This window comes from Pituophis catenifer, unplaced genomic scaffold (assembly GCF_029215685.1).
Source record: "Pituophis catenifer annectens isolate HBS135680 unplaced genomic scaffold, rPitCat1.0.hap2 SCAF_1, whole genome shotgun sequence".
NCBI lineage: Eukaryota > Metazoa > Chordata > Lepidosauria > Squamata > Colubridae > Pituophis > Pituophis catenifer.
The window spans coordinates 158,201,481-158,228,619 of NW_027256881.1; the positions used below are offsets into that span (position 1 = coordinate 158,201,481).

At 37.7% G+C, this 27,139-nt stretch overlaps 1 protein-coding gene across 3 annotated transcripts in view; it reads left to right on the forward strand.

The window, feature by feature from the left end:
- TFAP2B (transcription factor AP-2 beta) overlaps positions 1-27,139 on the forward strand; it is a 51,653-nt gene that overhangs the window by 19,083 nt on the left and 5,431 nt on the right. For 2 of the 3 annotated variants that reach the window (XM_070956608.1, XM_070956609.1), the window contains exons 4-7: positions 385-408; positions 8,371-8,584; positions 12,442-12,560; positions 18,109-18,250. In XM_070956608.1, coding sequence (XP_070812709.1) covers positions 385-408; positions 8,371-8,584; positions 12,442-12,560; positions 18,109-18,250 — 499 coding nt within the window. Of the gene's footprint in view, positions 1-384; positions 409-8,364; positions 8,585-12,441; positions 12,561-18,108; positions 18,251-27,139 lie in introns of all 3 variants that reach the window. The other variant, XM_070956607.1, reaches the window with a different exon arrangement.

Here is a 27,139-nt window from a genome sequence, read left to right on the forward strand (position 1 = left end):
GCCTTCCAACCTAGCTGTAATATATGCGCGGGAAATGGTAAACATGTCAAGGAGCGAAAAGTGTCACGCTGGGTTGTGCTTCATGCTCCATTTCCTTGCTGTATCCCGCTGCTGTCGTTGTAAAGCCGGCCTCGCTCGACGACCAGCTCCCGTTTTCGGGAACAACACTCTCCGTAATTACTAACAAACCAAGCGGCGACTGTGGTTAACTTACTTTCTCACTCTTATGGAGAAGCTCAGAGAAATGGGGGGCTTGGGGGGGGGGGAAAGGCAGCGGAACAAGAACGGGGACGGTCCCTATCGGATGAAGAAATGAAAAGTAGCCATTTTCTTCACAAATTTGCCATTTAGAAAAGGGAACGGAGAGGAGAAGCAGCAGCAAAGCGAGCATTTCCAAAGGGAACGAAAGTTTGAATCTTGAAAGCGGAGGCGGTGAGGATTGATGAGCAGTACAAATGAAGTTATGGGATCCGCCCGCCCTCCCCTCCAGCATGAATTATTTGTAGTATTTGTGGGGGGAAGGGGGAGAGAAAGAGCTGAGGTTGCATCCTGTACAAAGGCCTAATTATCAGGGTGTAAATGTAAGGAACGTGGTGGCTTAGTGGTTAAGACGCTGAGCTTGTTGACCGACAGGTCGGTAGTTCAGCGGTTCGAATCCTACTTGTCCCAGCCTCTGCCAACCTAGCAGTTCGAAAGCAAGTAGAAAAATACGGACCACCTTTGGTGGGAAGAAGGTAACAGCGTTCCGTGGCGTGTCGTCATGCCGGCCACATGACCACGGAGACGTCTTCGGACAACGCTGGCTCTTCGACTTTGAAACGGAGATGAGTCGGGAACGACTAGAGGGGAACCTTTCCTTTTAAATATTTGTAACGATTTCTTCCACACACAAAAGCCTCTGCTGTGCCTTTTCAAGGGTTGTTGGAGAAAGCATTGAGAAATTCTACAGTTTTGAAGCTGAACACTTCTGAATGCTGTTGCCTTTTTGGTATAATGCAAAGAACAAAGCTTAATAAATCATGGTTTTTTGAGTGGAATTTTAATCTCATGTGTTCTGGAGTGTAATTCTAGGTTTTTAAATTGGGTCTGTAGCTTCAGCTAAATCTAGATGTCTGGAATCTTTACTGCATATTGAAATAAGTAACAAAATAAATGTCCCTTGATCTTAAAAAAAACGGCAAGAGAGACATGTAAATTAAAATGAAGCATCAATTACCAAATGAGCCTTGTTTTATAGCTTTATCCTATTATACACACCCCCTTGCTCTGATGTATACACCTAATGTGTGTATCTTGAGTAACTGAAATCACCAAATTGCATTACCTCTGGCAACAGCTTTAATATTAAAATAATTATACAGATCTATAGAATTTGATCCCTCCCTTGTTTCTTCCATGGGAAACTTGCATTTATTTTTTCTTTTAAGAAGTGTTAAGTAATGTACAAAAGATGGAATACAGATTAGAGCTTGTATCCCTGGTGCTATGAAGTAGCAGTGGATATGAGGCAGAGACTTGGAGGAACTCTTGGTATATTTGCACAAGTCATCAAGCTGTTTACAAAAGAATTGACGGTTTTTGGGTTTTCCTTTCTCCCAAGGTGCATAAAGCAGGAAGCAGGCAGGCAGTCTCATCTGTCTCTGTGGAAACTATTCAGAAAAGATATATATTTGACAAAAGTTAAATGCAGCCTGTAAATATTCAAAGCCAATAAGCAGTATCTGCAGTACTGAAATTCCCCTTGTCCTCTCAACCCAAAGCCATTAACTGGTTTGGATCATAACCTCTGATTCAGATAACTCCTGATTCAGCCAGGAGTTTGCAGTCCTTCAGTAGAATGGTTGGGGGGGGGGGCGCTAAGGATACCTATCCTATCTTACACTACCCACATTTTAAAAATGTGAACCAGTTATTTGCTTTGAAACAGCTTGGAACTCCAACTTCTGGAGCTCGCACCAGATTTGTTGGAGCATCATATACTGTAACTCTCAAAATTTCATGATGATTTGAGATCAGATGCAGAGCATCACACTGGAGAAGACTGATGTAAAAACAAATAGAAGTTAACTTTTTTTGTTTGCTGCCCTACCAGTAACAGGCATCTGGCTAGATGGGGGAAAGAGAAAATGGGCTGATAGCTGTTAGTCTTGCTATATTTTAATTTTGGCCTGTAGTTTAAACAGGATGGGATTATTGATTTAACTAGACTGATTCCCTTTATGTGGCTGCAGATAAGCTTGTGCTTCTTTGATAGGAAAACCCACATAGCACAATTATGAGTCAGTCTGGACAGAATCAGGCTGCAGGAGTGTATTTTGTTGTAAATAGCGATCCTATAATAGAAGTGTGAGTAGCTAAGACTTTCTCCTGATTCTCTTGTAAATCTTGTTGAAGGCAATGGGGCTTTTTCATTAGAAATAGGCAAGGCCTCTTTGAGCTGTCCTCTCCCACAATTGTAGCTGGTAAGGGCAATTAGCAAATCCAGAAGGAGCGGTTTCATTATGATTTCAATGATCAATGCCTATTATGATTTCATAATGATTTCAGTGCCTATTTCAACAATGATTAAATAATCTTGCGATGGGGAAATCCTTTGCTATTAAGCTCGCCTAGCTAGTATGGAGAATGAAGGTAAAGATGGCCTCAGACTGAACTCGGCTTCAGCTACCTACATAGATACAACTATGCAGGTTTTCTTCACATCAATACAGAAGTAGTTTGCCATTTTGTTCTTCAGATTTTTTATTTTTTTTTTAGAAAAATGTTCCATCTAGCCTGCTGGTGTTCTGAATATTTAATCAGATATGACCTTTCACAGTTTCCAAGAACTTTGGCCAAGGCTGCCACAATTCAGAATACACTGGCTAGGGATTAAAACCACAGCAAAAGCCATATTTTAGCAACCACTTTGACAGGTCAGGCACAGGCTACCAATAGTGCTGTTCAGAAAGGGTGCGAGCTCCATGATGTTCAGGTGGTCAATTTAAGCTGTGAAAGAAAGCCAATTTCTGCCAAGTGCATGTTGCCATTTCTGCCATCCCAAGTACAAGTTTTCTGCTGCCTCTGCCAAAAAAGTTTCATAAATCTACACTTTTTATTATTTTTTTAAAAATTATCTCCAAAGATTCATGGAAGTGTGCTATACCTATTACCATGACCTGTTAATTAACCATTTAGTCTTCCCTGATCTGATCTTGGTTCCTATCCCTCTTTCTGTAACACACTGTGGTTACTTCCGTCCTTGATATGTGGGGGCCATTTTACACATTGTATTCCAACTATATGTAGTCAATCTGTTGCCTAATTCCAGAAATCTTTTTAGCCATTCCTTGGCTCCATCAGGATGCATTTGGGCACAAGATCAGAATTGGAGTCCTTGGTCACTCATTGCCACTACCACCTTTGCTTTCCAACATTAGTTGAAAACTGAGTTTTCATGCTATGGATTGTACCTTCAGTGATCCTTCTTCTTTCTGTCTTGCTTCTCCTTCCTTACCAAGGAGTTATCTGGCAGTTGGGCTATTTCTTTCTTTTTTTTTTTATTGAAAGTTTTACAAAGACATTTTCACCCCAATTTCCCCCCCTCCCCCCCACAGTTGGGCTATTTCTGAACATAGGTTTAGTGCTGCACCCGTGTCCTGAAATAGCCTGACTGGCAGGTAACAGATGCAAAGAAAGGACTGAATTTAGCAGGGGCATTGAGGAAACTCCTATTCATTTCACACTTCTTTCTATGCCTGTTACCTGGTATATTGAAGAATATGGTATTGAGGATGATGGATAAAAATAGCCCAGTTGACAGGAGCAGAGACTGGAGGAGGGATTGCAAGAATCATTTTGAGAGCTCCCTTGTCCTTCCCAAAACCCTGCCATATGTTGGTGAAACTAGATAAAGCTTACCTGTCTAGCTATTGATGCCTTCATCCTAGAACTTGATTTGAAAGTGAATGCTTGGTGAAGATCAGAGAGGTTGGCCTCGAAATAGTTTAGAATAGAGAATGGATTGGCTGAAGTTTCGAAGTTTCACCCTAGTAGACTCAAAGTTCATCTGCTTAAGTATGAAATCACAATCAACAGCAATGAAAAAACCAACATCAGACACATAGCCAGTTTTCTATGAAGAAAGCCCGTTTGGTCATTTGCTTACACTGAACTCAGATTTAGGACATTTCTCTCAGAACTGGGATTTCTGCAATTGTCACAGGCTATATTGAGGGTGTCTATCATGGTATTAACAACCTCTGCTTAGAGGTTCTAAGTACTGCTATTCCACCCTACTTGCACATGATAGTGTTTAAGTTACTTTGTCTTCTGGTATGAATACCCAGGAGGTGATGATTCTTGTATCCAGATATTTGACTACTCATCTTACAGTACTTTCATTATTTTGTTTATTAAACACATACTTAAGAGTCAATAGTCCCCATTAAATAAGCGGGACTTCCTTCTCACCTTACAAGAAGGCCCATGCTGTACTACTCTTTACTATGAAGATGTTGGAGTAGATTTGGAAATCCTGTTGTAAGCGCTTTTTTCTTCGCTCTATATAGATTGGGACTCTACCAAAGATACACCAATATACCAGGAACCTGAATACTTCATTATCAATGACTGCAGAAAAAGAAATAAGGAGAGTGGAGATATTCAGGGAGCTTTTATGTAAATTAAAGTGATTTGTTGGTTGATCAGCATACTTGCTGTTAAATTATACACAAATCTCCCAAATATGACGGGCTTTTTTTAGATTCAATTGTAAATAAAATTCCTGTCAGAAATAAATTGCTTAAATTTGTTTTTGGTGGGGTTCTTTTTTGAAGAGGAAAGAGAGGGCTACAGAGAACTTTATATCTAAATCATCTTTGAAGAAATAAATTTGTTTTAATGTAATTGTCTTAGCATCCATTGTTCCTGCAAGAAACATGTTGACAAAACCAGATGATCTTAAGGAGTATGAATAGTATATTTTACAATTTCATATATGCCACAAAAATTTTTTATTCATTTTGTATAATTAAATTTATTCTCTTTGTTCCCCTTCCCAGTTAAATATACACATAAGAAAGAATGTTTTCAAAGGAGATATATTGGCTTTTTTGGCTTGTTAAATTTAAAAAAAAAATATTTTAAGGCATATTAAGTCAGTATTCAATGAAAAATGATCTAGCTGGGTCATTCTCTTTCTCAAATTTAAATTACAAGCTCTTTGGGTTATTTTTCTTTTCTTGTTAGTGGAATAATAAACAGCTTACAACAAAATTGTGTTTTTTATCAGTATACATTAACCTTTACAACCTATATCATCAGCAGAGATCCCTATTTAGATAGGATTGTAGTTATTATTATTATTTATTCACATCCTTACTTTTCTCTGGTAGCTCAAGGCACAATAAGTTTTCCCCTAATTTTTTTCCTAGAAAAGCAGCCTCTTCTGAGGAGGGTTGATTTGAAAAAGAATGAAATTGCCCAGGGTGCATTATGGTTATTTGTGAACTCAAAATGACTCCCCTGGTCTAAGAGCAACACTTCAGCTACTATACTGTACTGATTATAGCTTGAGTTTTATACTTTCTTAGTATCATACTTTTTTTTTTCAATTGTTCTGAACATTATATTCTAAAGCAAAATACAGGTACTCCCTCAATTTATGACCATTCATTTAATGACTGTTAGAAATTACAATGGAGCTGGAAAATGGTCCTTGCACTTAACAGTCTCTCAGTATACCTGCAGTCATATGATCAAAATTTGGGTCGTCATGTATTTATGAAGGTTGCAGCATCCTATGACATGATTGCTATTTCCTACCTTCCCAGGGGACTTCCGACAAGCAAAGTCAATGAGGGAAGTTGAATTTGCTAAATGACCATATGATTTACTTAACCTCTGCAGCAAAAAGGTTATAAAATTGGGCATGACTCACTTAATGTCTGCATTGTTTAGTGACAGAAGTTGCAATCCAAACTGTGTTTGTAAGCTGAGGGCTACTTGTCGTGAACTAAATGGTTATGGTTTTTCTATTTATTACTTGTAATGTTGTAAAAACATTACCCAGATGTAATATAAATAGATACATGTTTGATAAAGATATATATTTAAATCAGGGGTGAAATCCAACAGGTTCTAAGAGGTTCAGGAGAACCGGTAGCAGAAATTTTGAGTAGTTCGGAGAACCGGCTGGCTGGCCCCAGAGTGGGGTGGGAATGGAGATTTTGCAATATCTTTCCCCTGCCATTCCCACCAAGCCACACCCACAGAACCGGTAGGGAAAAAAAATTGAATTTCACCCCTGATTTAAAAGTATAATTAAAAATACAATATAACCAAGGTTAGTTATGGCACTGAAAAAAATATGCCATTTCTGACTTGAAAACTAGCAGTTATGTTATAAGTTGAAAGATGGGGTAAGTTTTTTTCTAACCATTTGCTGAGGAAAGTATCAATAAGTTTGGCCTACAGTATTATTCATGATGCTGAAAAGGTGCAAACATTTTTATCAGAATCACCTTTTCTCTGCAATATTCTAATATATGGAATATATTCTAATATGCCTAACAAAAGGGAATGTTAGGGCCACAGTGTACATTACTTTCACTGTTAAGCTACAAAGATTGCTATAAGAAAAGCATGCAAGAGGTTAGGGTCCACTAAAATATACAACATAGCATATCTTTTTAATGTTATGGTATGTAACTTAGTCTGTGGGGCATGGGCCTATATGTGCACATCTGCTAATTTCACATATGCAAGCATGGAATTCAGAATGCAAAAATAAATCTCTAAATCTGGGGCCAATCAGAACTGTGATTTCCTCTATTTCTCCATGGCAAAATCATAAGAGTTTTCTTTTTTTCCTTGTCAAGTGCTACTGAATTAATTTTATCAGATAGACTAGATGAGAAACATGACCAGATAAGCTAATTCTCCTTTACATTAACGGTATCTTGTAAGTCTGAAAGTAAAATTTCCCCCCATCACTTTATAGCCTGATAATTTAGGGATGGCCCCTCCTGAGAGCCATGCTCTGCCCCCTATGCAGGCTATCTTCTCTCTTATTTGGCTGCTCCCTAGACATTATCTCTTTATTGGTCTCCCAAGATCATTCCCACATACTACTACATTAGCAGAACATGATCACATCTACTTTACCTACATACTGTTCTTCCTGAGCAGAGGGTAAAGTCTTCAATAAAAGTAAGTGCTTTGGTCCCTCATACATAAAGAGAAAATTACTTTGGGGTGGCTTACTTTTCCAAATGTATGTTTTCTGAGGTTATCTATTCTGCTGAGAGAATTAAAAAGCTGAATCAGCATTTCAGGTTTTTTTTTTATTACAGGTAGTCCTTGACTTGTGACCACTTGCTTAACAACTGTTCAAAGTTATGAAATCACTGAAAAAATGACTTAGAACCAGTTCTTGCACTTACAACCATTACAATATTTCCACTGTAAAATTCTGGCCTTTGGCCTTTATTTACAATGGTTGCACCATTCTGGGGTCATTTGATCACCATTTGTCACCTTGCCAGGGTAGCTTCCAACAAGTAAAATTAACAGGGGGAGCTGGATTAAAGTGAATCTGGCTGAGTGATTTGCTTAATGATTACAGCAAGGTTATAAAATAAGGTGTGACTTGCTTAGTAATGGTGATCATAAGTCAAGAACTATCTGTATACTTTAAACCAGGCTTCTGCAACCTTAAACACTCAAAGAGCCATTTGGACCTGTTTCCTACAGAAAAGAAAACACCAGGAGCCTCAAACCCTTCCCATACCTGACTATTTCTTGAGCGGCCACAAAACTAGTATATATAATTGAATTAAAGATTCTGTTTTCTTCTGAAAGTTTTCTTTTCTTGGATTTATCCATGGTTGGCCTACTGGGGGTTGAAAAGCTCAATAAATCGTATGCTGGTGAGTGTCGCTGGCGGTTGTGACACATATTTTGAGTGACGGAGCCGCAGCAGAGGGGTGAAAGAGCCACATGTGGCTCCAGAGCCACAGGTTGCTGGCCCCTACTTTAAACACGTAAGGAAAATGCTTACGCTCACTAATCATTTAACTTTTCATGATGATTTTGTTCTACAATTCTAACCGGTAATTGCTTTTTAATATATTTCTAATTGTAACTATTTCTTTAAATAATGTAATGCATTTATTTTAATGTTGTATGATACCTGAATATGTTTTCATGAGAGGCAACATATAAATAAATGAAACATGAAATGAATGACAGCCACTTCTCTAAAAATAGTTTGAGATCCTTTTTATTAATCAGTAGGAAACTCTTCAGGATGAATGCAATTATGAGCTATGTGGGCTGCCTTGACAAGCTGATCTTGCCCATACTGCTTTCCTCTCTTCCTAGTTCCAGTTCCTCCAAAATCTGTTACTTCTCTGATGATGAACAAAGATGGCTTCCTTGGTGGTGTGTCTGTAAACACAGGTGAAGTGTTTTGTTCGGTACCTGGGAGGCTCTCCTTGCTCAGTTCGACGTCCAAGTACAAAGTCACTGTTGGAGAAGTTCAACGGCGCCTTTCACCTCCTGAGTGCTTAAATGCTTCCCTCCTTGGAGGAGTTCTTAGAAGGTAAGTCATGAGGCAGGCCAATCTGTACTTTCTGATGGGATTAAAACTGCATTAAGATTACTACAAGCAGCTGTTGCGGTTAAGAGTGAATGCATATGAGATATACATAACAGTCTAGAGGTCATTGCCACTGGCACCCATTATATTATGCCAATCACATTACATGGTTCATTAATTCTGTAAGACTGGCCACTTTCTTTAAATAATCAAACTAGCTATTTCTGTATGTTAGAGTTCAGATCAATATCAATATCCTGGAGTTTATCTTTTAAAGTATCTTGCAGCTTTAAGAGTATTCCAAGATGGAGCTGCCTAGATGTTAAGCAGATATAGGTAACAAATGGCAAAAAAGCTTTTTCACTAATGTCCCACCTTTACTCCTCACCCAGGGTGGCTGAGTTGTGAATGGAGTCTCTTAGGTCAACTGGATGTTTATCTGCCTTAGAAGGAGGTGGATGTGCTTCATTACATTGTTCCTCACTTTAGGGTTGTTCCTGTTTGCATTTCTGAATATTGTTATAAGCTATGCTGCAAATTGTCTGGAAGTTTTAACTGAATGTTACAATTGAATTAGTTTTAAATAATCAATGGTTATGAATTTTATAATTTACCATTTAATTCGGTATATTGCACTAGTGGAGAATGAAGGTGCAGATGAGGTTTCAAATGCATGAAATGTCTTAAGCAATCATTTAGAATTCTGTTCCTCTTCCCAGGATAAATTTATAATATTCATTTCTTTTACATAATTGCTATGAGAATTTATAAATATGATTGGAAACTATGAAGAAGGAAGTTCCTTCTTCATAGTTCCTGATTATTTTTGCACTCCCTTAATTTTAATGATAGCATTATTGGCAAAATATTATTATAGGGACTTATAAAATGCAAGTCTTTCATGAAAAGCCCTTGAGTAAACATAGACACAGTATTTGTCTTAAACATCAAAAAGAATGGATAAAATAGGGATGAAGTTCCACAATGGAAAAGAGCAAACAATGAATTAGGACTAGTACTTCCCAGTTAGTTCAAAAACAACTTATAGATATGTGACCAAGCCAGAAGACCCAAAACCGATGAAGGTATTAAAACAAAAAGGGATTAATAAAAACTCTGAATGGATATTTTTAAACTGGAAAAATGACTATAAAATGTTATTCATTTGTAAGTAACAGTAAAATAATGCACATGAGAGTGAGGAAAATTATTTTAGTATAGAAAATCAGAATAAGTATACAGTCTTGTTTCTGTGGTGAACAATTTAAAGAAAATATAAATTTAATGTGAAAAAGCTGAATTTCAGAGCTAGGCATTCATTGGGAAGGATTCTGAAATTTCCAGTATCAGTTCACTGACAATACAACTATATTTGGAAAACTGCATAGTTCTTATCATTCAAGAAACGAAATTGTAATGTTGGAGAAAATAGGGAAAAAAAGGAACCAGAATAAGTGAAGGACCTAATAGCATTATTGTGAAGTATCAACTTAGGTAAAAATTGAGTAAAGCCGATAAAACAGAAATATAAAATTACACATGATAGGGAAGAAATTGATAGAGAGGAATTCTTTTATCTTTCTCAGAATGCCAGAACTTGGGATCATCAATATAGTAGAATGATAGAATATGCAGCAGAAATAAAATGGAGTCGCTTTTCACAAGGCCTATGTAGATGAAGTATGGAATTATCTATCATAGGGTTATTAGCATGGGTGGCCTGAAAAGAGTAGAAAAAGATTTATTTTTTAAATTTTTATCCTGGAAATTTTATTTTTTATTAAACAAACACATATTGCTGCCCAACCCAAACATAGGTGACTCCGGGTGGCTTAGAATATTAAAAAAAAAAACAAAAAACCATCATATAACAAAACTTCTAAAAATAACAAACACCTACCTTATCTCCCCTGGCAGCAATAATACAGTTAGATTAGTCAGAGAGATTTCCTTCAGATAGTATACACAACTCTCTTTCCTCCATACCAACAACTCTGCTACATAGGGTGGGCTAAGAGACTGATTGGCCCCAAGTCACTTAGTGAAACTGAATCTCCCTGGTCCTAATCCAGCACCTCAACCACAACACTGTGGCTGTTAGTCATGATAGTAGCTATCTCAAGGATCAACAGCACTGAGAACAATAATAAGAGAAGCCTTTGCTCTTATATGCTGGCTGGAAATTCTCAGTGTGGCATTTGAAGGCATGAGGTCAGAAAAAGATTGTCCTAAAATCAACACATCCAATTTTAGAAAAACTGTAAGGTCTTCCAGAAACAACCAGACTCTAATCACAAATTTCCAAATCTATGTTATCTAGTATACCTGGGGCTATGCTACTCAACTGTTTGGACCATTTGCAAATCTACATGCTGTGAGCATGAGTATATCTCCCTAGTTTTGCAAGGTTAGGATCATTTCCCCATTAGTGATTTCTAGTATTTTTCTGGCATCACTCAGGCAATATAAAATCTGTCATAATTGCTACATTGGGCCAATGACGGTTGGAATGGGGTGGGGGTGGGGGTTTCATCTGTGGTTCACAAACATTAAGCTCCCTTTACATTCTTAAAAACGATGAGGAGGAGCCCAAAGAGTTTTGGTTTATGTGGGTTATATCTACTGATTTTGACTATTAGAAATTAAAACTGGGAAATGTTAACATATTTGACTTTGAGGACCCCTGAGTGAGCCCCTGACCACCCTTTGAGAACCACTGTTCCAGTCTAGAAGATGCTAGTGGAGATCCTGCCTGTAGCTCACAGGCAATGGTCAGCCAAGTCAATGATCACTCTTATCCTTCCAAATTGATCAACCACTGACCACCTCACTAGATTTCATTGGATCCCTGCCTTGGAAATGAGTTCTTCACAAAAACAATATACATTGCTGATGCATCCCCCCTTTCTCCAGTGGTCCCCTACCTATATTTGTGATTATTTCATTCATTTGCAATAAAAAACATGTAAACGGAGGGGAAGGGGATGATGATTATTTGAAAATCAGTACACATATGGAACCCTAAACTCCTTGAAAGGCACTTCCTGCTGCCCAAACTTTTCTCCTGATGAAGGCCTAACAGTCATGTTGCCTTTGAATTCCTTCCTCTGACTGGGCCAGGCAGCTGCTATAATAGGATCACATCTTTTCAGGCTGCGCTAAACCCTCATTTCTGAAGTAGCATTTGTTGCTTTGCATTATTACTGTTGCTGCTTTGAAACTATTATTATACAAAACACTTCTTATGCAAAAGCATGCAAAAAACTTACTGGATTTTGTTATTGCACACCATTAATACATACTTTCACAAATGTGCCCTGCATTGCTGGGGATGATGGCATAATCTCCCTTCCCACACCAGGCCATTCTTCGGCTCCAATCCAGTCTTTTTTACTTCTTAGCCTCTTTTGAGTGTTTTGTAAGCAGAATTACAACAGAAACAACCACAAATCACCACCCTTATGGCAGGGCTAAATGCTGCTGGTGACGCAGTTTTCCAAGAACAGCCAGTTTGTTCCTGGTAGTAGCAGGGCCAGAGCTAACATAACCCTCCCTCTTCGTTCACTTGCAGCCAGCAAAGCCGAGCGTCGCTGGCGGCCCAAGGAACAACAGGGGTCCAGGTTACAAAGGGGCCGGGCTAGACTCTTGCCAAGGGCGGCGTTTCTTTCTTTCCCGCCCTGTGGCACCACGAAGCCTCCACTGTGTTCGTTGCTTGCATGCCACGCCTGGTGCCCAAAGCCAAGGCTCTGGTGCCTCCCACCCCCCAGCCCCCAGCCTCTTCTCTTTCTCTCTCTCGCTCTCTCTCCCGGGGACATTGGTCGGAGTTTTAAATCCCCGCGTTCCTTTTTTCGTCACTGCAGAGCCAAATCGAAAAACGGGGGGCGATCGTTGCGAGAGCGGCTAGAAAAAATCGGTTTGAATTTACCAGCCGGCAGGCGCAAAGCGGCAAATGTCACTTTACTCACCTCCCTGGTGGAAGGTAAGCAGACTTTCTGTCCATTTCGATTTCTTCTCACCCCCATCCCCACCCCCAACCTCCTCTGGCGACACTTCTGGGCGAGGAAAGGTTTGACATTTTGTAAAGTTGCATCGAATCGTTGTTGCTGTGGCATGAAAAATCTGCCATGCAGAAAATCAAGGCTCATTACATATCCCAACTGGGGCTGTGTTTAAGATTCAGCAAGATTGGCATTTCCTTTTAAGTAACAGTGTTACATGAATTCTGCAGTTGCCAGCTAAATTTTATTTATGTTTAAATGGTACTTCTAAAATTAAACACTCTTGTTAGTACTTGTTAGGACATACTAAGGAGTAGTTATGATATCTGTCCTCATGGAAGAGGAAGATACTTTAATTAAAACATTTTGAGGAGGGGGGAATAACAGTCCCTCCAAACTAACTTCTCCACCATACTGAAATTTATATACAGCATAGAAAAGGAAGTATTTATAGATTCTCAAATAAATATACATAGAACTAAAGAGTTCTGGAAAATATTTCTTTATTTTTAAATTTATTTGCTATTTATCTCACCAATGGGGTTACTTTAGGCAGCTTAAAACCAGAAATTAAAAGAAATGTAAACATAACACTAGCAAGATAATAAAAGTATGAAATAAACAATGAAAATACAGGAACATGAGATTAAAAGATGAGCCAGGGGAAGCAGGGAATTGAGGTGGGGGGGGGCAAGGTGGGATTTGCTATCAATCTAGTAGCTACCTCCAGTGTGGTACTCCCCCTTTGGGTCCCCAATAAAACAAGCTGTCATGTAATACTTAGAAAATAAATGTTTATGTCATATGTTTTCTTGGACAACAGAACATTTCATCAGACTAATAGTTAAATACTGAATATACCAGGGGTTAAAGAGGAGTAATAACAAGAGAAGATATAGGGCAGTGAAATAGAGGTTAGATCAGAATAATTTTTTATCAATAGCAACTACTTGCAGAACAACAGAATATATGCAGATTTAGTTAAGGATGTGGACTTAGTTAAGGATGTGGACTTAGTTAACAAAAATCTATGCATAATTAATTCAGTAATTAATTATTAAAGGCAACAACATTTTGTAGTGTTTTTGCTGCAACAGACCAACATAGACACCTTCCTGGAAATTGTAAAAAAAATATTAGGTTGCATACAGAAGCAGAATGTCAAGCACAGAAAATCAGGAGTCCATTAGTTCAAATGAATATATAAGTTTATTGTAAGATAAAGCTCTCTACAAGAATCTGATCTACTAATGGTCAAAGCGAATAGGCATTAGATAAGAGTCAATGGACTCTTCAATGGTGGGCTGAATTGAACTGACCTGAACCAGCAGAAATTGAGAAGTTGTAGAAATCCAAAGCATAGCATGGTTACTCCAGTAATAAATAAAGGGCTTAGCACCACCATAGAGACAAGACTACTTTTAGTAATCTGTTAGGATCTGACTATTGCATAAAGATTTCACGTAATTTCACAATTTTAATTGTGATTTTCAAGCAGTCATTTAATGAGCAAATTTGATAAACATAAATAGCAATTATGTTGGGAAGAGCTAATGGTTAAAAGGAAATCAGACCGCCAAAGAGCATGATGGCTGGACACTATCAAAGCTGAAATCAGCCAGAAAATAGAAAAACTCAAAGAGCAGAGCAAGATGAGAAGATGTGGAGAGACCTGTCACCTGGCCCATAGAATCACCAAGAGTCAGACATGATTGAATGGATTACATCATCATCATCATTGAATAGCAGTTACTTAGAACTGTTTGTGCTGTGCTGAGGGCCAAAAGCATAGTTTCAATACATTCCTAGCAAATCTTTGTCATTCGAGTCAAACAAATTTCTAAAAAGCTAGCTTTGATTTTATTAAGTGTAATCTCCAGTGTAAACACTTTAAAGTTAATGGGAAAAGATAATTGCTAGTAAATACTATGTTGATATATTTTTACTTTATTTATATCCCACCTTTATTATTTTTAAAAATAACTCAAGGCGGCGAATATACCATACTACATCATTCTCCTATTTTCCTCACAATAACAACCCTGTGAAGGTGAGTTCGTTTGAGTGAGAGGATAACAGAATTGCAGAGTTGGAATGGACCTTGGAGTTCTTCTAATCCAACCCCCTGCTCAAGCAGGAAACCCTATACCATTTCAGACAAATGGTTGTCCAATCTCTTCTTAAAAACTCCCAGTGTTTGAACATCCACAACTTCTGGAGGCAAGTTGTTCCACTGTTTAATTGCTCTCACTGTTAGGAAATTTCTCATTAGTTCTAGGTTGCTACTCTCCTTGATTAATTTCCATCCATTGCTTCTTGTCCTGCCTTTAGGTGCTTTGGATAATAGGTTGGCTCCTTCTTCTTTGTGGCAACCCCTGAGATATTGGAACGCTGCTATCATGTCTCCCCTAGTCCTTCTTTTCATTAAACTAGACATACTCAATTCCAACAACCGTTCTTTATATGTTTTAGCCTAATATATAATATATAATAATATGTTTTAGTCCCCTAATCATTTTTATTACTCTTCTCTGCACTCTTCCTAGAGTCTCAACTCCAGACTAGAGTGACTGGCACAAGGTCACGCAGCTGGGTTTTATGCCTAAGGCAGAACTGGAACTCACATTCTCCTGGGTTATGACTGATATCTTAACCACTAGAGCAGACTAGCTCTATTATGATTGTTAATATATATTTTATAACAATGTAATTTCTCATCTGGGCTGACCAGTTTTTTCACTATAAAGCTAAATGTCAGTCCATCTGGCAGAAATTGGTACTTTCCATCAGTACTATTGTACCTGCTTCTAATAGTCCCAAATATTTACAACCTATGTATGAGTTATAGAGAGAAAGTTAGCCAAATGATGGAATATGAAAGATGATAGAGATGTTTATCTTTTTCTTTCCCTATGTCAAAGGATTCATCAGAGGTAGTGGAATTCATATGTCTTTTATAAATTTTACTACAATAATTAAATATTCATGACAAATAGAATATTTACTAAGTTACTAAAATATATTTGCTTTTATAGATTAAAATTCAGAGGAGTATATTCTGCTTATTTATTTATTTATTCATTCATTCATTCATTCATTCATTTATTTATTTATTTTATTCAATTTGTATACCGCCCTTCTCCTAGTGGACTCAGAGCGGTGCACAGCCAGAACTAAAACACATACCAATACAAAATTTAAAATTATTAAAAGAATTACATAACTGGCCCAAATTTAAAACAATTCGAATTAAAACCCAATGACAATTTAAAAGCTAAAAACTAAAAAAGACTAAAAAAAGGGGGGAGGGTTCACGCCAGCCTTGCTTGATGGAAAAGTTTTCAGGGCACGGCGAAAAACCTGGAGATCCGATATCCTTCGTATCTCCGGGGGCAAATCGTTCCAGAGGGCAGGAGCTGCCAAAGAGAAGGCCCTCCCCCTGGGGGTCACCAGTCGACATTGCCTGGCTGACGGCACCCTGAGAAGTCCTTCTCTGTGGGAGCGTACTCGTCGGTGGGAGGCTATCGGCAGCAGAAGGCGGTCCCACAAATACCCAGGTCCTATGCCATGGAGCGCTTTAAAGGTGGTAACCAACACCTTGAAGCGCACCCAGAAGACCACTGGAAGCCAATGCAGTTTACGCAGGAGAAGTGTCACATGGGAGAGCCCCCTCGCTCCCATAATCCCCCGTGCGGCCGCATTCTGCACCAGTTGGAGCCTCCGGGTGCTCCTCAAGGGGAGCCCCATGTAGAGAGCATTGCAGTAGTCCAGGGGGGAAGTGATGAGTGCCTGAGTGACTGTGCGTAAGGAGTCCCGATCCAGAAAGGGATGCAACTGGTGAATCAGGCGAACCTGATAAAAAGCCCCCCTGGCCACGGCCATCATATGCCGTTATCTTCTTCCTTTGAGTTTAAATTGCAATATAGTGTCATAGCTTGACAGAGCAAAGAAATATGAAAATAAGTAGTAATGTAAGTTTTTTAAATTTTATACTTACCTCATCTTTTGTATGTCAAAGTAATTCCTACTAGCAAGAGTAGGACTTTGGAGTAAGTATGTCTAGGATCATGGCTTTTAGATTAGTTTTGAAGAGTTGGCAGAAGCTGTGTATTTGCAGTCTACAGAGGCAAAGAGAATGGAATGGAAATAACTTCAGTTGTATTTGTTTATAATTTATCCAGTCCATTGAAATATTTTTTTTTCTAAAAAGATAATGCCAAGTATGTTTCAGATTATACCCTTAATATTTGTGAGAGGAAGATGGCAAGAGGGGAGGAAACAGACAAGAGGCAAAAATAACAAGAGGCCAATGTCAGCAAATTGAGACATGTATTGTATATTTAGACTTCACATGAGTAACCTGGCTGTAAGATTACATTGATCTCTGTATTTGCTTTGGAATTAATCATGGATAAGATGGTTATCAAGTGAACATATACTACACAGGAAGGCTTCTATTCCAGGCATGTGTGTGTGTCTATGTGTGTGTCACTGTGTGTGTTTGTTTGCTTACACAACAGCAGTAAGCCTGTGCTGGCAGAAGTGAGAGGCATCATGTGTTTTCTCCCATTCTGCTTCTGTTCTCTTTCTACTTCCATTTCCAATTAACCTATGGGAGATTAATAAAGGAGGATCAGTAGAGGTTCTGCTTTGTAGCTTCTCACATGCAGACATTGTTCTCTTGGAAGACTGCTAATCATAATCAGGCCATGATTATACATTATAGTCAAGGTGTTCTAATTAACCATCATTTGATCCAAGGTTTGAGTTGAGATGGTATGCTAAGCCGAGCCACAGTACTGTATTATTTAGTAATTCATGTGATCCAGGTCTGTAGTAACTTATCATTGAAATAGATAAGATAGATAAATGTATCACCAACTTTATTTCTAATCGACGAATAGCATGCATGAATATTCTGTTGTGTGCATTTATGCTGTTCTATCATTGCATTTCATGGCACCTTGCTTCTAATTATTGAGCTGCTAGGAACTGATGGGGACCAGTGCTTGGAACATGTCCTTTGATTTGTTATATAGTGTATGGCCATACTTGAATGATTCAGAGTATGAATTACTTGAATTGTGCTGAAAAAGACAAATGCACAAATATGTACAGTATGTGTTCAGAGACACTATTCCTTTATTTTTCACAAACTCTGCATTTTGAGGCCATATCCTAACTGGAATTGTTGCTGTATGAATATGCCACATTTTATGCACTGATGTTTACTCAGTTTTTTATGTTTACTTGTTATGTCTCCTTCATATAAAACATGTTTTATAATGTCGATATGCCTTGAACATCTCAAGATCTTTCACATTAACTGGGCCTCCTTCATAACTTTTTTTTAAGCTGAGGACTGTACTAGACTTTGAAAGAGTGAGCTAAGGATTGGGACAAAATAAAGTTTTGAGGTATTTTTTTCAAGGTAAAGTTTAGGATAGTAAGCACTACTGTTGGCTTTCAGGTGGATTGCAAATCGTCCTGAGCTGGTTATGATGACCAAAGCTGCTTGTTTTTTCCTAGGAGAAGCTGTACATTTAGCTCGGGATTTTGGATACATCTGTGAAACTGAATTCCCGGCCAAAGCAGTTTCTGAATACCTGAACAGACAGCACACAGACCCTACTGATCTCCACTCCCGAAAGAATATGCTGCTTGCCACTAAGTGAGTAGAAATACAATCCTTGAACATGCTTTCCTTTCAAGGCCCTTTTTTTATTTTCTCTTGCATTAGCAATCCATCTGGTTTCATTTTGAGGTTCAATCTAAACGTTTTCTTTTTCATATATCACAAGTAACTAGCCAAATCTATTTCAAACTGAAAAAAGGAGAACAGGAATAAGAAAAATAAACGTGAACAAAGAGAGAAAAGGCAGAAAGATTTGTCAAAGAGAAAGTCAGATATAAAAAAGAAAAAGGAGTTCCAGAGTATTTATGAAAAGCTCCAGGAAAGGAGATAGGGTTCCTGTCCTGTGACAGGCTGCAAGCTGAAATGAAATACTACTGAAGAGCATGAAGTAAAAAATTCCTTTTACAAATCAATGTATGCCACTTTGATCCACTCTTAAAAATAAAAACCCAAACCACAAATAACAAAAATTATGTACCAAAGCAAATGTCCTGTGCTTCTAATTATAGCAATAGCACATAGACTTATATACCACTTCACAGTGCTTTATAGCCCTATCTAAGCGGTTTACAGAGTCAGCATATTGCCCCCAACAGTTTGGGTCCTCATTTTACCCACCTCAGAAGAAAGGAAGGCTGAGTCAACCTTGAGCCTAGTGAGATTTGAATTGCCAAGTGGCAGTCAGCCAGCAGTCAGCAGAAGTAGCCTGTAGTACTGCACTCTAACCACTGCGCCACTGTGGCTCAATCATATAACACTACATGCAGCGACGATACTAGCCAATAAGCCTCACCTGCCAACTGAGATTTTGCAGCTATCCACCTGCTTATAAATGTTATAAATCTACAGATGAAGACCTTGCTGCCAGTCAAATAATCTATGATTCCTCCCACCATTATCAAAAAGAAGCTGGAGACCCTTTGCTGAGAATATTGCTTGTAAATCAATCAAATGTGAAGTTTCAAAATATACAGGTCTGAAAGACCAGTTCTAATTTCCTTGAACATGGTCCTAAAAAGTCTAAAAAGATCATTTTTATCAAATGATCAAGATTATGTTAACTGTATAACTAATGGTTAAAGTAATTTTAAAGTAACAATTCCTAAATTAGTAATCGCAACAGAATATGGCACTATTTTCAGGTGTGGGAACCATGAACTGCAGTGGAAGTGTTCAAGCATTTTTATTACTAGTTTTGACACCTGTGGAAACTACTATATTCAGACTTCTTAGAAGTGAAAAGCAATACCTAAAGCCAGAGAAAAAGAAAGCCCCACTAAGATGGGGCTTTTCTGCATGAAGATGTAAACCTATAGAAGCTGACTCTCACTGTATAGGATATTTGCTCTTTCATTTAACAGCACATATTTGTTTAATATTAAACATGGATGTTTAATATTTGAATCCATATGCTCATGATATGTTTATGAGGTCAATCATAGAGAGAGGCTCTTATTAAAGATATGAAATACATTGTCCTTGAGATATGACAACACTGTAGGCTTGACAAAAATCGATATAATTATATAATGGCAAAAGTCATCAGAAAATTGGATAATAACTGTCTTGGCAGGGAATTTTATGGCTACAGAGCAAAAGAGATATGGTTCACAATTAGACAAGTTGGCTCCAAGAAAATCAGATATATCTTCCTGAATGCTTCTTTCCTGATTACAAATTGGACAGTCATCAGCATAAGTGAAATATTTGGTTTGGGGGTTTTCCAATCTCACAACCTCCAACCAAAAGAGAGAGGGGAAAAAGAATATTTATTTATTTATTGGTTCGATTTATATGCCGCCCTTCTCCGGAGACTCAGGCCGGCTTACAATGCATTAAGCAATAGCCTTCATACTTTTGTATATACCTGCTTAGTAAGGCTTTCGGCCCCCCCAAGCGGTGTTCTTTTTATACAAAGTCAGCTTATTGCCCCCACAATCCGGGTCCTCATTTTACCTACCTCAGAAGGATGGAAGGCTGAGTCAACCTTGAGCCTGGTGAGATTTGAACTTGCAGTAATTGCAGGCAGCTAATTAGCATAGAATATGGCTAAGAACATTCTATCCATCAACTGAAGAGCAGAAATGGAATCAACTTGTTAACAAATAATGTGATCAGTATATGAGAGTTGACAAATAATGTGGTGAATGAATTTGAATCACAAAGTATCATTTGTAGAGCTTAGCACATTTCCACAAATCAGACCACAAGTTCAGAGGATTTTGAGATATTGTAGAAGCCAATAACTTCTGTCTCTTCACAATTCATGCATTTTTGAAACCAAAATATTTCCTTCTCACTAGTGAATTCTTTTTTTCAACAAAGAATTTTTATGTTTTCCTCCTTGATTTTCCTTATCCTTCTTTGCATCCTTTGAAGCTGATTTATTAATGGTATAAATTGGCAAATAAAGCACTAAAATTGCTTTAAGAATGACATTACTATTGCTGACATAGAGAAGCTGACTGCACATACACAATAAAACTACAGTATAGAGAAGCCAGTATTTTTATGATACAACAAAGATGTTAAAAGGAATTCATCTCAGAAAAAAATGTATTTGACAATACAAGGAGCACTACCAATATGTATGTGACCAAAGAGTTATTAATTTTTACTTCAATGAAGCATTTGCATACTTGTAAATATTAAAAGCACTTCACAAGTGGTACCATTTACCAGGAGTGTTGGCAGATTCTTCTTTCCTGATTGTAATCAAGGGGATGAAGACAACAATCTCTGGGAAGCTTTAATTTGGATTCCTGCACTTAGCGTTGGGTTGGACTCAATCTCCTAAAGGATTCATGTGGTTCTGTTTGTAGTTACACAACTGTTTGCCAGTTCAGTAACACTAGAAGCAATTCAAACCCTCTGTTTTACCCCAGGTGCCTTTTGGATATCCCTCTAGCCCTTTAATCTGTCTTCTATCAATTGCTCAATTCATGTTAATGGCAGTAGCTACTTACTTCATAGCCTCTTAAATCCTAACATCCCCTGATGCCTAATCAAGCATGGGTCCAACCTGTTCAGAGATCCTAGAATTCCTTCAAGGGACCAGATGTCTGGGGAATTAGAAGATCTGATCATCAGGCATCGAGGCTCTTAGAACAGCTGAAATCACAACTCTTTTAACCTTATCATTCCATACATTCTTGATGTTCTACCTACTATTTCATCATCTCATTTTTCTGTGAAACCAACATCTGTTTTGAACTGAAAGTATCTTCCTTTGCATTTCTGCTGTACTATGCATCAATCTATTTAGGTTGTTGTGCTTATAAAACAAACTTAATTTTGGACTGTCATACACTGGAATGGAATGAGTGGGTTTTAATTTAATTTAAACATACATTTTTAAATGTCAAAAGAATATATTCTTCTCATATAAGAAGAGATCACCTCCAGCCTGGCAGACTTTTTATAAAGTTTTTGGGAAGCAACTTCACTTTGACAACATCAATAATGCTCAGATGATGACATTCTCCCATTTAATTAACCTTGCATTTTGTGGTATATACAAAAATGTGACAGTGTTCATCAAGATTTTCTGGTAGCAAAGTCTGACAGTACTATTGTTAAGTTGAAATTTTCGGTATTAATTGGAAATTCATCAGCAAAATTCAATCAGTAGAAGTAGACTCTGTTGAGTAGAAAGCAGAAGCTATCTATATCATACTTACATTGTTATTCTTGAAAATGGTCCTAAAGCATCAGTGATCATATGGATTACAAAAGTGGAGCCCAGATGCAAAGATATTGAGAGATCAGAAATGTTTAAGAATACTTTTACAGAGACTTTTAAGAAAATAGTTCATACTAACCAGTCACTGATAGTCCTAAGACCTCTAAAGCTAAAGGGTTGGAGGCAAGGACCATAAAATGGGGTTCATCCTTAGGAACAGTGGTTTGTATTCAGCCAGTTTGGACCAGTTCGGGCGAACCAGTAGTGGTGACCTGCGGGTGGGCGTACGCGCTCGTGCGCTCACATTTTCGATGGGTGGCAAACCAGTGGTAACATTATGTGAAATCCACCTCTGGCTAGGAAGGTCTGTTGTCTGGTCCATAATCCATTGATATCACAAAGTGAGAGACATTCAACAGATTGTTCCCTACATATCCTAAATACCCTTGCCAAGATTGCATTTTGGCAATGTATTACATCCATTTAGATATTTTGTTTCATGCTAGATAATGGAGGATGTACAGTAATTTGAGTTTTTTGAATACAATAATGCTTAGATGGCTATGTGACTGTCCTGTGCATAAACAGCTCTAGATGACTCTGGAGTTGATGATCAAACAATAAAGTGGGTCAAAGGGTTCCATTAAAACTATATAATATATAATTACGTGAAGTTTAGTCATAGTCAACAAATGCATTTTACTCATAAGTTCTAGAATGTATGATAGTTATGAAGAAAAAGTGAATATAGACAATATATTCAATCTTCTTTCTTTGTAATACAGTGAAAGCTTGATAGAACAGATTATGCATGCAACAAACCCCGTTTTAATTTGCAGTACTTGCATACCTTTATTCTTATGCATATGATGCCAAATACATAATTTGGCATAATTAAATGACGTGATTTGCATTACTTTCATAATGACATCATTAGACAAATGACATATTTGCATGAAATACTCCTTGATTTGAAAGATTTTCCAAACAATAGAACCAACCATCCAATGAGACTGTTAAAATGAGTTTTCAGTGCTTCTTATTATTTCTTGAAATTGACAAGTACCTTATTAAATCTCATATACCTCTCTGTGCAAAAATATTCTTCATACTGAAAACATAGTTTTGGATACTTTACAAATTGTCCAGTTGCACGTTAGATTTAAATTCTGTGTCTTTTTATGGAATAATAGAATGTAAGCTATTACAAATTTATTATAGCTTTACAGTTAATATAGTTTTGTAGCATTCACATACCCAATAACTGAAATGTTAAATATATTTTGTTTACTTGATCTTCAGAGAGGTTTACATGTACTGCTCCGTATATATTTACAGATCACACTTGATTAGTTTCAGAAGTAAGATTGTATTATGTACTTTCAGTCCATGTTCTTAACATGCTACAGTGCATTCATGATGTTGATAAAATACTGTAGTTCTTTTGTTATGAGATCAGACAGTTATGAGAATTCACTATTTGAAAGAGAGAATATTTATCCATTCTGGATCTTTGTACGATAGCGAAAATTAGTATCAAACTAAACTGCTGATTTAAGGGGGGCAGGGGGCATCCTGAACAGAATAATTTGCTATGCTAATTTTAGTAGAAAACTAGTAATAAAGAGTTACTGTGAAGATATATTTTGTCTTTGAAAAGGGTCTTTTAGTGTTAGTCCTGGGTCTTATAGTGAATCTGTTAACCAAGATATTTGGTAATGCTATATCACCTGATTTGGTCTTGTGTTGCAGTTTTAAGGGTACTGTTTTTACTGTATTTTTACTGAATTGACATTTATAAACAGTGAGTTTTTAATGTTCCCTCTTAAGAGACTTGCTTTTAATTCTAAAAAAGTGGAGTTCAGATATTATAAATGAAATACATAATAAAATATTACAGATGTCATCACTCTAACAGCTTATAAAGATTAATATTTTTATTTTTCAACATTAATTTCTAGGGCCAAATGCACTAGCGAAAGAGTTCCAGAGAGTCATTGTAGCTCAGATTCTAGATAGAATCAGAAAAAAATAGCGTAGAAGACCAAAATAACAAAACAAAACAAAACAAAACAGAAGAGAACCAATTTATTAATGTGATTAAGGTATCATGCAAGAAGCCAGGAGACCAGTTACCAATCATGTTTTAGGCACAAAGGCAGCTTGGTGACCCTGGGCTTGTGACCTATCTTAGCCATAGGAAGAAGGCAATGATAAACCGCTTCTGGGAACCTTGGCAAGAAAACAATAGGGACTAATCCAGGCAGTTGACAGGAGTCAACAAATAAGTAAATGAGTAAATAAAATAAAGGAATAGAACCTAAGTGAGTGTAGTCACTTTGTGCACTGTACAAAACAAAGAGGTTTAGCAAATGAAAGTTGGAGCTTGAATAAGAAGAAATGCTCTGAAGAAATTAGGAGAAGATCAGCGGAAATCGTCTTAAGGGCTAGAGTCAGATTTGCTTACCAATTGCCTCATTTAACAACCATTTGACATTACATTGGTGTAAAAAAAAAGCAGCTTTGTGATCAATTCTCACATTTACAACCCTTACATCCAACAACGGTCACATGATTGTCATTTGTGTGCTTTGTGAGTGGCTTGTGAGAAGCAGAGTTAATGAAAAATGTGAAATTAAAATCATAAATCAAAGTCATGTGATGTTTTGCTTAACCACTGCAGTGATTCAGTTAATGACTGAATGGGCAGTGACGGTTATGTGATTTTCTGCTTAGTGATTGCTAAGTCCCAATTGTAGCTGCTAAGTGAAGACTATCTGTAGTCCTTGGCTTATGACTGGTTACTTAGTGACCATTTGAAGTTACAATAGACCCCCCCAAAAAAGGGTATTTATGACCCAGATTTGAACTTGCAACAGCTTCCCCCTGTGTTCATGTAACTGTGTAACTGGCTGACCAATTGGACTCAATGTGTAGTCCTCAATGGAACTGCATCTACATGGAGGGAAGTATGCAGTGGGGTACCCCAAGGCTCTGTTTTAGGCCCAGTACTCTTCAACATCTTCATCAATGACTTGGATGAGGGGATAGATGGGGAACTCATCAAATTTTCAGATGACACCAAGCTGGCAGGAATAGCCAACACTCCAGAAGATAGGCTTAAGATATAAAAGGATCTTGACAGAATTGAACATTAGGCGCTATCTAAAAAGTGAAATTCAATGGTGAAAAAAGTAAGGTTCTACATTTAGGCAAGAAAAACAAAATACACAGGTACAGTATATGTGGTACCTCGCTCAATAGTAGTAACTGTGAGAGGGATCTTGGATTCCTAGTGGACAACCATTTAAACATGACCCAGCAGTGTGCAGCAGCTGCCAAAAAAGCCAACACAGTCCTAGGCTGCATAAACAGAGGGATAGAATCAAGATCACGTGAAGTGTTAATACCACTTTATAATGCCTTGGTAAGGCCACACTTGGAATACTGCATTCAGTTTTGGTCACCACAATGTAAAAAAGATGTGGAGATACTAGAAAGAATGCAGAGAAGAGCAACAATGATGATTAGGGGATTGGAGGCTTAAACATATGAAGAACAGTTGCAGGAACAGCATATGTTTAGTTTAATGAAAAGAACAACTAGGGGAGACATGATAGCAGTTTTCCAATATCTCAGGGGCTGCCACAAAGAAGAGGGAGTCAAGCTATTCTCCAAAGCACCTGAGCGTAGGACAAGAAGAAATGGGTGGAAACTAAACAAGGAGAGAAGCAACTTAGAACTAAGGAGAAATTTCCTGACCGTTAGAACAATTAATCAGTCGAACAACTTGCCTCCAGAAGTTGTGAATGCTCCAACATTGGAAGTTTTTAAGAAGAGATTGGATAACTATTTGTCTAAAGTGGTGTAGGGTTTCCTGCATAAGCAGGAGGTTGGACTAGAAAACCTCCAAGGTCCTTCCAACTCTCTTATTCTATTCTATTCTATTCTATTCTATTCTGTTCTATTCATGTGATTGCATTTTGGGTGTTTGGCAACTGGCCTGCACTTATGAGTTTGCAGTATTCCATGGTCATAAGACTGTGAATTATGTTGGTTTTTTTTACCAGAAACTTGTTTCCTGCAAAAAATAAAAAATCCCATTGCGGACAATGTTTCACTTAATGACTATGAATTTATTTAACAACCATGGTGATTTGGTTAATTACTGCTGCAAAAAATATCATAAGATTGAGTCACTCATGTAATGGCCTACTTAACGACCAGCACAATTTATCGCCAGAATTCCGGGCTGAGTTATGGTCATAAATTGAGGACTACCTGTACTAGAAAAATCTTTGGTTTCAGTTTTATAATAGATTATCATAATATATATTCCAACACATTCAAAATCTTTAAGTACAGGCTCATCACAATGTTCTAGGCATTATTTTTGTGGACCTATTTAAAGATATTAGGTAGATTACTTGGGGTGCCATGCAGAAAATTACTTCATCTCCGCTTTCCTGAAGATGGCTGCTAGAATTTAATAGGGGCCTGCACGTGGTGGCCATACCTTAGTATCAGGAGCTCTTCTACAATACTGGTGAAATAAAAGCCAGAAAAAATTGCCCCTCCCTCCTTCCTTTCCATAGTTATACTTGGAAGCAAAACATGTTATTTTCAGGGAAGATAATATGTAGATACACTTAATAAAAGTCTTGTAATATTGGCTGCGGAAATAATAAACATCTAAAACTTGGATTATTCAATGTGTTATTCAAAACTTTCAGGGGGCATGTATTTAGGAAATAAAGTAACAACGATAACTGTTCTTGGCCTGAGGGCTGAACTTCTCTATATCTTGTCTAGGAACTGTAGATGATATGGCTCATGATGTTCAAAATTACGATGACGGCTTAGGACTGGTTCTTGTAGTCCTAAGGAGGCTTAGGACTGGTTCTTGTAGTCCTAAGGAGGCTTAGGACTGGTTCTTGTAGCCTTGTGGCCATTGCAGCATTCCCACAATCATATGATTGTGACTTGGGTGTTTGGCAACCAGTTTGCAATTATGACATTGCAACATCCTGTGATTACAGGATCTCCATTTGCAACCTTCACTTCCACCTTCCAACAAGTAAAGTCTATTTGAAAGCCGGTCGGAGCTTGCAAATGGTGATTATCTGATCTTATATCTAGTGACCGAACAGAATTTGGGGCAACTGGAATTGTTACTGTCAGTCAGTATGATCACATGACATTAGCAATAGAACTCCTAGTCCCAATTACCATTATTAACTTAC